Source organism: Lepidochelys olivacea, assembly GCF_965140295.1.
Source record: "Lepidochelys olivacea isolate rLepOli2 genome assembly, chromosome: 1".
Taxonomy (NCBI): Eukaryota; Metazoa; Chordata; order Testudines; family Cheloniidae; genus Lepidochelys; species Lepidochelys olivacea.
In genome coordinates, this window is record NC_140411.1 from 118,802,941 (window position 1) to 118,817,149 (window position 14,209).

Consider the following 14,209-nt stretch of genomic DNA (forward strand, 5'->3'; position numbering starts at 1 on the left):
ACCAACTTTTATCACTGATTTAGTCCATCTTACAGTTCGGCTGATATTCCTCATGTCTAGACAACAAATTTTCCAATATTAATGCAGTTTAGCCTTGATTAGAAGAATATTAGTTATCCAAAACTCCATTATCCCACACCAGATTGTCCCCAAAGAGGTACCATGTTGAAAATCAAAGGGACTATAGCAACATAAGTGTAGGTTTCAATGCCCCTCTGTCATGTACATTGGTCAAACTGGACAGTCTCTATGTAAAAGAAGAAATAGACACAAATCAGATGTCAAGAATTATAACATTCATAAACCAGTCGGAGAACACTTCAATCTCTCTGGTAACGGGATTACAGACATGAAAGTTGCGATATTACAACAGAAAAACTTCAAAACCAGACTCCAGTGAGAGACTGCTGAATTGGAATTCATTTGCAAATTGGATACAATTAACTTAGGCTTGAATAGAGACTGGGAGTGGTTAAGTCATTATGCAAGGTAACCTATTTCCCCTTGTTTTTTCCTAACCCCCCCTGTTCCTCAGATGTTCTTGTTAAACCCTAGATTTGTGCTGGAAATGGCCCACTTTGATTATCATACACATTGTAAGGAGAGTGATCACTTTAGATAAGCTATTACCAGCAGGAGAGTGGGGTGGAGGGAGAGAAAACCTTTTGAAGTGATAAACACCCATTTTTTCATGGTCTGCGTGTATAAAACATCCTCACTGCATTTTCCACTTTATGCATCCGATGAAGTGAGCTGTAGCTCAGGAAAGCTTATGCTCAAATAAATTGGTTAGTCTCTAAGGTGCCACAAATCCTCCTTTTCTTTTAACATAAGCGTAGCATTTTACACCCAAAAGTGTCCCTGGCTCAGGGTTCTTACTGTCTTAAGCTTGTCTTTTGTCCAACAGTGAATGAACAGGAAAGTAACTAGAATAAGAGAGAGTTATCCACATTTATTTAAACATTTATAACTCATCCCCACAATATTTGAGTATGACCTTAATTTTAAGTATGAAGGTTTTGTTTGTTGTTTTGTTCGGAAGGTGTTAGTTAATGTCAAAGGAAGTATAAAGGCGCTACCTGCCCTGCCACTCAGAGGGAGTGTTTCTACCTGGGCTCAGAATACAGGCAGTCCTTGACTTTATGGCGTTCTACTTACGATGAACAGCACTTACGTTTCTGAATTGACACCCTTTAACATTCGACTTACAATGTTTCTTTCGACTGTGACGCTTGGTCCCGCAATGGAGTGGATTGTGGTTCCGAGTTATGTTTTGACTTATGATGCCATTTTCAGGAACCAATTGTGTCATAAGTCCGAGGACTGCCTGTACATACTTAGAACTGGAAGAGGAAGCAAGCAGAGCCAGCCAGAGAGAAAGCAGAGTGAATCTCTCTTCTCTCTGTCTGAGCCAAAAAGGTGGTCTTGGATTTTGACACAGGCCTGCAGAAAAAAAGTCTGTGATCCTTAGTCAGGAAATAAAGCTATGTCTACACTGCACACCTTACAATGGCACAGTGCCCCTCTCCTGCTAACAAAATAAAACCACCCCAACCAGAGAGCGCTTTTTGTCAGTAAAACTGTTGTCGGTCAGGAGTGTGGTTTTTTCACACCCTGACCAACGAAAGTTTTACCAATGAAAGTGCAGGTTAGACGTAGCCTTAGGTGAGTTTTACATTGGACATGTTTCCTACTGGTTTTATCACAAGTCCTTCAGAGGACACAGTAAAAAGTAGTCAGACCAGTCTGTGGTAAGTGGACAATTCTACTGTAGGATGGTACCCAGGGCAGTGATGTTTACTTTGGTAGGATAGCCAGCCATAGACATGGGGAAAGGCCTTGTAAATCTCTGTGAATCATGAAGGAAACAAAAGATGCTACAGAAAAGACACTGGGACAAAATAAAGCTAGTAGCCTTCAAAGAAACAGAGAGGGTTTAGGAGTCAGACTGGACTTCTGCTTGCTTTTCAGATTGCAAAGCTAGACACACACACCCCTTCCCAGAGCGATTGAATGAAAGTTCCTACCCAGATATCATTGTAGTAGCTGCCTTACAGAAGGGATTGGAAAATGAGGCAGTCTGACAGGCTAACAAGGACACTGTTCCAAGAATAGCATGTGGTGCTGAAAATCACTGGAATTTGAGTGGGAGGAGACCAAAGACACAGTAAGACAGGAGTTGAAGGAATGTAGTACAGACAGAAAGAATGATTGTGTGAAGACACGCAAGACACTGCATAGCAATAAAAACTAAGTGCAAGACCAAATAAATGTATTGCTTAGGTTGTCAGTTTAAACACAAAAATAGGAAATGCAATCATGAAGGTTCCTATGTCATCTACATGATTATATTTATACACCATCGATTCAGTTCACTATTGGGAGAAGCAAATGCTACCCTTGACTTCTGCCAACAAGTTCAATCTTCTGCGTTGTCATGTATTTTTACCAAATTTTGAAAGCTTTTCAAAACTGGAAGTTATAGGTTAAAATCTAGTGGACAGTACAAAGAAAAATAAATTCAATATAACTTTAATAGGGACAAAATATACCACTGGAGTTTCTGATGTATCTTTTATGATACCATACACATTCAAATTTAATCTACCTAGCTTATCCCGCACTTTTCATCAGTAGATCTCCAAGCACTTTATAAAAGAAGCAAGTATTATTGCCATTTGACTCTTTGGAAAACTGAGGTACAGAGAGGCGAAGTGACTTGCCCATGTTCACACACTATGCCAGTGACAGAACTGGAAATAGAACCCAGAAAAACAAGTGTTACCCATATCACCTCTTGCAATTACTTAATTCATCATCATCATATTAGTCAAAATGAAGGGTTAATATTTGTACAGAAATTAACCCTTCAAGAGGTGCAAGATTATCCATTTTTTCTAAAGTACGTCAACAATAAAGCTGGGCATCTTCTACAGAATTGGTATCCTGATCCTCAACAAAATATAATTAATGGACAGTTTTGAAGCAAGGAATGTCAGAATGATCATACTGTAATCAGTATATGAAAATATTTAACTCAAGCCTGAGTAATTTATAGATTTTCATGGAAATATTTGAGCATCAATTCAAGAAAATTCAGAAATCAGGGGTTTTCAAAACACCTGTCTGACACTGTGTACACAGTCCATTTTTAGTAGTCAAGCAACAAGACTCCAAAATTGCACACAACATTAAATCTAATGACTTAAAATGTATATCTAAATATACAATATGTAAAATGTGGGCATTTTAATATTGCAATGGGAAACTTAACTTCTGTATCTCCTTATTCTTTAAAATTACAACCTTAATGCTTTGTTAACAGGTTTCTGGAGGGCAGGAAGGTTCCCCTCAAAAACAAAGAAGAGAGGAAATCCTAGCTGGTCCACTTTGGAATGTGTACTAGGACATTTGTACAGCTCCACAGATTTCAAACTACACTACTATCTACATACCAAAACTCAAACGTAGCACAATAGTTCAGCAATTACGTTGTGTACATGATGAATTAAAAACAGCCAAGTTCAGGCATGCACAGTACATACTTTTAAAAATAACTTCATTAGCTATTTATTTTCCAAACTGTTATACACAGCAACAGTTACTCACTGTGGGCCAGCTACAAATGACACTAATATTTAGCCAATTGAGTTGACCCTGTGCAAAAAAACTGATTTTTGTTCGGAGTGGGATAATGTACAAATACACTTATCAGTTAACTCAATCATCTGAACAGATTTTCCTTAAACATTAAAAAAGGCAAAGATCAAACACTAAGCTTCAGCCCCAAAAGGGTTTTTTTAAGATTGAAAACATTGGTTTATAATAAAAATGTTTCTAGCCTCACAGAATCAGCTACTGCAAGAGTTGCTCTAGAAAGTAACGCTGAAAAAAGGTTCCATTCTTTGACAGGCTAGTACAAGGTCCCCTTCTTGTCTTATGTCTCCCTCTCACCTCTCCCCTTGGACGATACCACATGATGTAATACAAGGATTCATCTTTTAGTAGATTGAATAAGTCCACAATTAATAGATTGCAACACATGAATGAACTAGAGTTTTGTTTCATTCAAAACTACAGGTTTCCAGACCTAAACCCATCATATAAAAGTCAGGATATAACCACACTATTTCCTTCATTTTCATCCTTTTGCTATTTGGAAAAAAACATGTCTTTAAAAGTGCAAAAAATGCTTTTCGTTTTCCTTACAAAAAATGTATTTCTTCAAGAAGTCCTGCAGTTCTTGCTACAGGCCACTGCAATATTGAAACAATGCTTCAGAGTGTTCTTTTGATCTGCTCAGGGGAATGGAACCCTGAATCAGCTTTTCAAATCTGTCAATGATGTTGTAGAGGCTTTAATCCTGTAAACCTCCAAATGAGATGGCCAGTGTATAACACATATAGGTACCCTACAACCAACCATTTAAAAAGCAATTGAAGTGAGCTGCTCACAGCTGTTAAAATTGAACTTGGGTGTCATCTTTGTAATGTTATTGTATGTGGAGAATTAAAGGCCGGTGGTAGTAACTGTAGTTCTGAGGGAGACAGAGTTTGTCTGGGTGGCATTTGGTATCGTACATTTTTCCAGAATTTTGTACTTGCCGAATGAGATCTCTCTGTGAAGTCCCCTTTCCATCTGATGGCCCCATGCTTTTGCTTAATATATTTGATGGATTCTGGCATGTTTGTGTAATCCTTTATTTTATCCAGTTCAATTAGAATAACTTTAATTCCATCACGGATAAGAGCGTTGTACACGGCCAGTTGCTGTTCAGAAGTATCGTCTAACACACTATAACAGGATGATTCTGGTACTAACACAATTATCACTCTTCTACTTTGGTTAATTTTTTCATCAGCGACATTGACCACAGCTGTAAACAAAGAAAAGAAGAGAGAGGTTTTTTTACTCCTGTAAAAGCTTATACAATGTTTGTTACTTTCATATTGTGGCTGTTTAGTTTTCAGAAACAAAGATGTCTTACTTGTCTCCTTACTCCATATTATTCATTGATATTAAACCTGTAACTGTAAAAAGTTGGCATTGTTTAAAAAAGTATATATTGATTCCATACATATCTTTAGATAAAGCTACCAAATGTCATTAGTATATTAATACATGTAACAGGATTGCTTGCCCCTGTGCTTTAGAGCCTGGGGCTAAGCCAGCCCTGATTACAGGACAAGCCACACCTGAATTGAATCAAATGATCCCAGGGTAAAAGGCATCAGGAAAGCTGCAGGGAAGCGGCTCCTGCAGAGTGAAGCTGTGGGGGAGGGAGGTCTCCTGCAGTGGTCCCTGAGGAAGGCACAGTTCCTAAGGGAAGACAGGCTGTGCCCAGCTTAAGCTGGGGGCAGGGGTGCCGTGTTATTATGATTGTTCTAGAACTCTGATAATTTAATAAAAAGGCCCAGACCCAAGAAGGGCTGTGATTGAACGAGACGGCATGGAGTTTGTTGAAAGAGTCCTGAAGAAGAGGAAAACCGGGGCAGGCTGCTGCAGAGGCACCCATTGGCCACGAGAGGGTGGTTGGGTGGCAGCTGGACCTGGTACACTAAGTATGTTGCAACTAGATCATCAGGAATAAGTATCAGTGTGAAAAAACTCAAATTCCTACGAAAACTAAAGCAAAAATACTCCGCCTTAAATCGTGCCCTGCAGACGGCTCAAGGAAGTAAATTTCAAACAAGAGGACCCCCACCCATGAGAAGGCCTGCTAACATGACTAGAAAGTTCTAGAAAATGACAGCAAAAGCATACCAGCCAATCTGAGGCCTGTCCTACACTACAGAATTAGGTTAATGTATGGCAGCTTATGTTGACCTGACTTTGTAAGGGTCTACACTACAACGTTGCTCCCACTGATGTAAGTCGCACGCTATACTGACGTAATAACTCCACCTTCGTGAGAGGCATAGCACTTAGGTTGATGTAGTTAGAGTGACACAATGTCTGTGTAGACACTGAATATCAGGGGGTAGCCATGTTAGTCTGCATCCACAAAAACATCAAGGAGTCCGGTGGCACCTTAAAGACTAACAGATTTATTTGGGGATAAGCTTTAAGTGGTTTTTTACCCATGAAAGTTTATGCCCAAATAAATCTGTTAGTCTTTAAGGTGCCACCGGACTCGGTGTTTTTGTGTAGACACTGTGTTACTTACATCGACTGTTGGCGGTCAACCCCACGCGGTGCTCACAGTTGGGGCCTGACATCCCCCACACTGCCCTACTTAAGTCAGTGCAAGCACTCCTGATGAGGATACACAACACCAGCTGGAAGAGTGTAGCGTGGACACGAAACACCACTGTAATTATTACGGCAACCTAATATACGTCAATTTTGTAGTGTAGATAAGGCATCAGCCACAGACACCTAGTGTAGGGCAAGCAGTGTAAATATTCGTTTTAGTAAAAATAAGTTATCTGCATTACTAAGGATTTATTCAGAAATACGAATGCCTTCTGCTAAAATTATATCTTAAGACAAAAGCATGTGTAACCCACACACCACCTGGGTGTGGTGTTCTGTCCCCTCTTGTGGCATCAACACCACCGAGAGAAAGAGAAAGAGATTAATGAGTCTGCTCTACAGCCTTAGCTAAGAGGCATATGGCTTTTAGCTCATGCATTAGAGGCTCACGCACTAAGCTCCAGAGATCCCAGGTTCGATCCTACCCGCCAATGACCAGGGTCTGTCAGTGTTCATATGTTCATATGGAAAAGCTTACTTTTCCAGAACTAAGCACATATTGCTTACTTTGACAAACTTCCAATAGAAACTTATTTGGTTAAACAATTTGGAAAAAACAGACCAACTTTTAAGCTTGCTTTTAATTATTTTATAGTGCATAAGTACAGCTGAAAGTGTATACAAGACGGTACATGAATAACTCAGTGTTATCCCCACCTTCTCCTCAGGAAAGCAATCAGTGAACTATCTTTCCTCAATTTCAGTGCCAAATGTTAGAATCTTAATTTCAGCAAAATATGGCAAAAGAAACATTCCCTTTTTAAAAGCACTTGGAGAACACATTGTTTTGCTCATATTTGGATTAGAGTCATGCATTTTCTCATCTCTTACTGATCTTTTCTGATACCGGACACAAAAGAGTTGCTTTGTAATAATTTTTATGTTAAGTTGAATCATTTTGCCACACTTAAGTGCCCTCTCCCCTCTCATTGCCAGATGAGTCATTCACATTTTATTTGCTCTTCATGGGCTTCGGTCAGAGTGGAAAAGTAAAGAGGTACATTTGCCGGAGGTGAAATGACATGCCAGTAGCACTTCCCTTCCTTTGCAAGTGCTGCTCTGCCATTGTCCCTGACCCTGTGGACAATGAAGGCTGTTGCCAGTCCTCTCCCTCCAATCAGCACACCAGTACCAGCTGCTTAGGCTAGCTACATATTAAAGGAAGAAATAGGAGCTGATCAGAGGAAAAGCAGTCAGGGCTTTATGGAAGCACCAAGCACAGTACTTCCACATTACCCATGGGATTACAGAGGAGGGAGGAAAAGGGATAAGAGACTGCCTACGCTAATCAGGCTGCCTGGGGCACACAAGTTTGCTTATCTCCATTTCGAGGTTACTTGCAGCTCACCTTTGAGACTGGTGAGAGAAAACATAGAAATTCCAATTTTTTAAAAAAAAAATCTTACCTTGTCCTGGTAAATCATCCCTTCCAAGTATAAAGAGATTGTATCCACACTGTCTCTCTAAAACCTCAGGTAATATCTTTAGCACAAAGATATCTGGTGAGGAGAGGCAGCTTACTCTGTTTTTTGGATACAGCACATATGCATCATAGATCTTCCCATCTGAAACTAAACAAGGTAAGCAAAATGATTAAGACCAAAAAGTGTATTTAATAAGAAAGTAAACTATAGTTTTCCCCACACAACACTGCCATGGGCACAAATCCTTTAATTAAAGTTACTGTAGTGTGAGTAATTATACTTATGTAAGTAATAGTTTGTACACGTAGACCATTAAACTTTGATTACCTTTGAACAGTCTTGCTCTACACTAAATAAAAAAAGCATTATCACCAAACTATCTGGTTCAAGTACAGCATGTTATTTAAGTTCCAAGTTACTCATAACTGGTGTTTACTGCTTATGACCTGAAGTTAAAACAAACAAAACAAACACTATTCAGAACGATCAGGAGTGTTCTGATGTATCTGGAACAAAATTTCCAGTAAGGCCCGATTTAATAAACTTTGTACAACTGAAGTAATTACCTCAGTGCAGTTATTAAATACATTTTACTTCTCTCATGGTACATTTCCTCTCTTAGATCCTCACGATTGATCTAAATTCCAGTATTCTGCTCTCTTGTGTATGGCATTCCCATTGCTAATGCAAATTCCAGGAACACAGAGAAAGCCGAATATCAGTCCAAAATATGGGTCTGAGAGAAATTGTCTTTAAAAAACATGTAGATGCTTAGGATTTTTCTCTGCACTCTTTTACAAAAATGCACTTTCATATGATTTATTAGTACTCTTCCAAACAGTAATTAAAGGGAAGGTAGCTTGAGAACATATTACAAGTGGAGAATACTTCAGCCAGCCATTTTAAGGCAAACAGCAATACAGTACATCAACAAGTCAGCACACTGCTATCAAATATACAAGCCAATCACTGCCATTTTAGAAATCTGAAGCATTTTAAATAATCTAAGTCAGAAAATCTGCAAATAGTTTTCATCATACATCTCAAAAATGTAAATGCACCCACTTTGAGAGAAACTCCAAATGGGATCACTCTCACTCCAGGATCATTTCTTGAACGCATTCCCAATTAGATTTTAAATACTGTAATCTTTTTTCTTAAGAAAACACATACCTTCTTTACTCAGAAAAGGATGGCAGGAGTTCCGATACCAAAGCACAATGTCAATCTTGAGTAGCTTGTAGACAAACACAGCAACAACTAATACAAATACCAGTGAAACAAGTCCTCCAATCAAGTAACCCTGAATGTTTGGAGCTGCATTAGCAAAGGGGGGAAAAAAGATACATTGGAACTGCAGCATGTGTCAAATGAAACATTCAAAACATTTTCTACAATCCAACAATTTGGTCTCTTAAAACCAGCTACTTGTGTAAGGATTCAAACCATGCAACCAGCAAACAAGAAAAGACTAAAGATTCTTCCTGTATGGTTTCAACATAAAACTGTTATTGGCCATCCTGCTAGTTAACCCAGAATGCATGCCGTCTTGTCTCAACAGAGGACATCTTTCAGTCAAAAATGTTACCATACAAATGCAAAGAAATTGTATTTTCCAACCAGAAAAGAAATGCTGATGTTTATGCTGACAAGACAACTGACTCAGAATTCTCAGACAAGTTTGAGTTAGGACTTGTCTACACAAATATTCAATTTGCAGCAAGCTGGGGTGTGAATCTACCCCACACTGTGTAGTTCTCTTTGAAACAGAACTAGTTCAATATTCCTCTAACAAACTGTGAATGTGCATCAGGAGGGTGCACACCGACAGTTAATCCATGGCAGGCTAAGAGAGGTAGATTCACAGCCTAACTTGCAGTGAACTAAATCTTTATGTAAGCAAGCCTTTGTTAAAAAATTGGCACGTGGTTGTAGAAAAAAAAGTAAGTAGTAAGACAATCCCACAAGAAGACAAAGAAAAGTGAACACATAAATGTGTTCTCTTGTTACATCATATGCTCTCTGGAACTGGAACAGGAACGATCATTTATTAAATGACTGTCCTGTGTCTAGCACAGTGGGTGACCAATATGGTAGAGGTTTCTAAGTGCTAATGCTGTGTAAGCAGCAACAACGGAAAATTCCCAATTACCTGAGTGGGAGTTGTTAGCACTCAGCACTGCAGAAAATAGCCAATGTTTATTTAAGTGACTAAATATGGTTTTAAGAGCACAACTTTAGGCACCCAAACTTTGATAATTTGGGATATTAACAGAATGAGACCAGCCAAAAGTAGTAATTTTGTAGTACGAACTACATTACAGGAGTATTGTATTGTCTCACTTTAGTGCAATCTGTGCTCTGTAGTTGCATTAATGGAGGATTAAGATCCACAGTCAGAAAAAGTCCCAAAGAGATGCAATATCTCTGTAGGGTCCATTCTCATGAATGAAGTTGCATCCATTGTGGAATGCAAGTTTGCTTTTTGTACTCAAAAACAGCTTTGGGCTTTGCTTTAAAGTAGTATTTTTAAGTCTTATAAGCCTCCCCACTCTGCTATGCCTTTATGAACTCTAGCTCCCTCTTCCACTCTCCTTTATGGCACACTAAGCCAGTGGTTCTCAACCAGGGGTACACAGAGATCTCCCAGGGGGTATGTCAACTCATCTAGATATTGTCTACTTTCACAACAGGCTACATGAAAAACACGAGTGAAGTCAGTACAAATTAAATTTCATTCAATGACTTGTTTATACTGCTCTGTATACTACATCAGTGTGCCTCAACCTGTTAATCATGATTTATTTTATAATTATACGGTAAAAATGAGAAAGTATAAGCAATTTTTCAATAATAGTGTGCTGTGACACTTGTGTGTTTTTATGTCTGATTTTGTAAGCAAGTAGTTTTTAAGAGACTTGGGTACACAAGACAAATCAGACTTCTGAAAGGGGTACAGTGGGGTACAGTAAACTGCTGATTATGTGCTGAGTCACAATGAATTTGGCAATAGGGACTTTTTAAATGTTTCACACATTCCACATTAAACAAAGCAAAATCTACACTCTGGGACAAAAAACAGAGTGTACAACGGGGGAGTGGTGTGTGCATGGAATTCCTGCCTATCTGTTATGGAGTGATGAGGATAGAGGGAATCAAAGCAGCAGCAGCAGCCACTGCTATATATATTCTCTTGTCCTCCTCCACACCTCAACAAAACAGTAGTAGTAGTAATCTACCATGTCTGGAATAAGCTAATTATAAATTTGTTTCCATTTATTTTTTTACTGAAAAATATTTCATTGATATTTTCTGAAAGGCTGTTGAATTGAAATACAGAATCCAAAGTTTATTAAAACTGATAGTTTATTTAAATGTGGTAATAGAAAGAATGTAGAATACTTTAACATTAGTATACAATTGTAACATCCCAGTCATTTCTGTTTAATACAGAGCTGCTTTACACAGTTATAGCCAATTATGGTTGATACTAGCTGAATCTTTATTGAACTGTTCCCTTTTCATTAATTTCTCATTACATGATCAGGTTAGAATTGTAGTTATAAAATTATTTTATATCTTACCTGGGTGTTTTAGTACAACGTATGCTACAGCTTCGCCATAGGGATGCAAAACATGACAGAAAAACTTGTGAGAATAATCCTTACTTTTCACTTCTGAAATGTTGAATCTTGCTCCAATTATAAAACCACCTCCCTGGGAAGGTTTTCTATCATCACAAAAAAAAACCCCACCCATGGATAGAGAAATTATATATTAGAATTTCAATATGGACTAGGCAGACTTAACTGCAAATACAAGAAAGTTCACTTTTACCCTCAAGAGTGTATTAAGCAAGTAGAATTCAGGTCATTTGTGAGCAAACATTGATATTAGGAGTCAGGACTTTATAGTACAAAGCCTAGTGTCAGCAAAATAATGTACCAGAGCCAAGGGTTTGAAACTACACAGATGGAACAATGATATTATACAGGTTGAATTACTGCCCACATTAGAACATTTAAACTTCTGTGGGAATTGCTGTCAGGTACTGTGTAATATGTACTCCATATTTTCAGTTCTGATACTGTTGCTGGCCACTTTAAAAAATAGCTCCTTTCCATACCGACTGAGCTTTGGTTAAAACTGATTTAGCTGACATTATGGCTTTATAATTTAAAAGATAGATGAGGACAGGTTGCAAACTGATTTAGTTGTATTGGCATCCCATAAGAACAGTTACATACTTTACAGTAGCCAGGGGTCTTCGAGATGTTCTGTCCATATGGATTCCACACTTGGTGTTCATGTACCCCATACATGAAAGATCAGGTTCTTTTGACCAGCAGTGTCCACTGGGGCCATGCCGGTCCCCTAAGCATCCTCTTAACTCCCTCACCCAAGAGCGTAAAGTGCGGAGCAGGGCCTCAGTGCCTTCACCAATACAGAATCCCAGGGGAGTAGGATTCCATAATAGGGAAGGAGGGCAGATCATGGGATTCTTGTGGACAAAACATCTCGAACCACAGTATTGTAAGAAAATAACCATTCATTCCAAGTTTGTGTCCACATGGTGGGTGCTAGGAGCCTTATTTAAAAGACTGTAGGATAGCCTTACCAAAATGAAGCTTCTTACAAGACATAGCTTTAGTAAAGTGTGTACCAAACTACGTAACTGCCCTATAAATTTCAGAAATAGACCACCTGAGTTCTAGTGGAATGAGCTCAGCTGTGCCTATGTGGCTTTAAGCTGGCTAGGCTAACTCATTAAGGTACTCTTGCATAGCTAGAAAGCCATTTTGATAACTTCTGTGAGGTTACTGCCTGATTCCTAAACATATCCACGAAGGACATGAATGGTCTGGGTGTTCCTAAATGGTTTTGTCCTGTTCAGCAAATAAAACGTTCTTACTGCATAAAGTGTGTGAAGTTTATTAGTAATGCTAAACCACACTCCAAGCCTTTCACTGCACTGCAGCAGTGTCCACTGTGTGCTGTAAGCTGATGTGCTGATGGTTCACACCTTGGTTTGTGACACAGTAATTTGCCATGTAGACAAGTCCTTGGGCCACTGGCTGCCAAGCTTGAGACAAATCTAACATTAACTCTTTTGTCTCAGTTCCAAGAGTCTTGAGAGGGAAACAATGTCTCATTTCTGGAGTGATGTTCCTTTCTCAAGGAAATCAACATGTGGATCTAAGTAGACAACTGGGACATCTCAGCATTGCAGCTTGGAGTTGGAATCATGGCTGATGGGGTGCACTAGCTAAGGAGGACTGGAGGGAGGACTGAGCCTTAACTACTTCCTTCTTCTCCATATCTGAGATGGCTTTTATGGAGTACTCTAGAAGAAAAAAAACTTTAGGTGGCCAACCCTAGTGTGACACTCTATACCCCTGGGGAACACCTTTGAAGCCACATATTCATTGTTGGTATATATTTGTGACATTTCATATAAAGCATGCCATGTGAGGTATCGTGGGAAAGATTATGATCTGCTGAAACCCACTGTTGCATCTAAACATACATCCGATGAAGTGAGCTGTAGCTCACGAAAGCTTATGCTCAAATAAATTTGTTAGTCTCTAAGGTGCCACAAGTACTCCTTTTCTTTTTGTAAATATGTACAGTAGCTCCTTGCTAAACATTGTAGTTATGTTCCTGAAAAATGCTACTTTAAGCAAAATGATGTTAAGTGAATCCAATTTCCCCAAAAGAATTAATGTACATGGGGGTGGGAGGTTAAGTTCCAGGGAACATAAATACACATACACACACACTCACTCTATAAGTTTTAAACAAACAGTTTAATACTGTACACAGCAATGATGATTGTTAAGCTTGGTTGAGGTGGTTGAGTCAGAGGGTGGGACATTTCCCAGGGAATGCCTTACTGCTAAATGATGAACTAGCATTCGGCTGAGCCCTCAAGGGTTAACACGTTGTTAATGTAGCCTCTCACTCTACAAGGCAGCACAAATGGAGGGAGGAGACACAGCATGGCAGTGGCTGCAAACACTGGAAACTGAAAGGAGTGATGAACCCACGCTATCCCACTGGAGCGCACCACTCCCTCCACTTTCCAAAGTGCTGGGGGGGGGGGGGGAATGCATGTATGTATGAGTCAAAAACCATTAACAGCCATTGTCCTGCTAGGGAGTTACAATTCAATGACTAACTTGCACAAGGCCACACCAGGGGAATTGCTCAATCTTGCCTGGGGACTCAGCAATGCCCACCAGACATGCCTGGACTTGTGTTCTCCAAGCACATGGACTAAGGGTATAAAACAGAACCCATGCTTGGCCTTTTCTCCTCCCCACCTATGCTGCAAGCAACAAGGACACTCAGAAGATTGAAGACTCCTACAGAGGAGACTAGCCCAGGTTTCAAGGGTGAAACCTGTGCACTATGAACTGCAATATCCAGTAGCATGAGAAAAACTGCTTAATCTAGATGTTGCCCAGTCTAATAGGGTTGAGAGTGTAGACTGCATGCTTATATTTTATTTTGGTAACCACTCTGACTTT

The 14,209-nt window shown here is 39.3% G+C and overlaps 1 protein-coding gene across 5 annotated transcripts in view; it reads right to left on the reverse strand.

The window, feature by feature from the left end:
- Window positions 1–274: 274 nt before the first annotated feature.
- Window positions 275–14,209, reverse strand: part of LOC311514703 (interleukin-1 receptor type 1-like) — an 80,899-nt gene continuing 66,964 nt past the window's right edge. For all 5 annotated transcript variants that reach the window (XM_084617366.1, XM_084617365.1, XM_084617368.1 and 2 more), the window contains 4 exons: window positions 11,264–11,409; window positions 8,853–8,996; window positions 7,662–7,826; window positions 275–4,876 (listed from right to left, as the gene is read on the reverse strand). In XM_084617366.1, coding sequence (XP_084473492.1) covers window positions 4,479–4,876; window positions 7,662–7,826; window positions 8,853–8,996; window positions 11,264–11,409 — 853 coding nt within the window. In that variant the 3' untranslated portion in view covers window positions 275–4,478. The remainder of the gene's footprint in view (window positions 4,877–7,661; window positions 7,827–8,852; window positions 8,997–11,263; window positions 11,410–14,209) is intronic.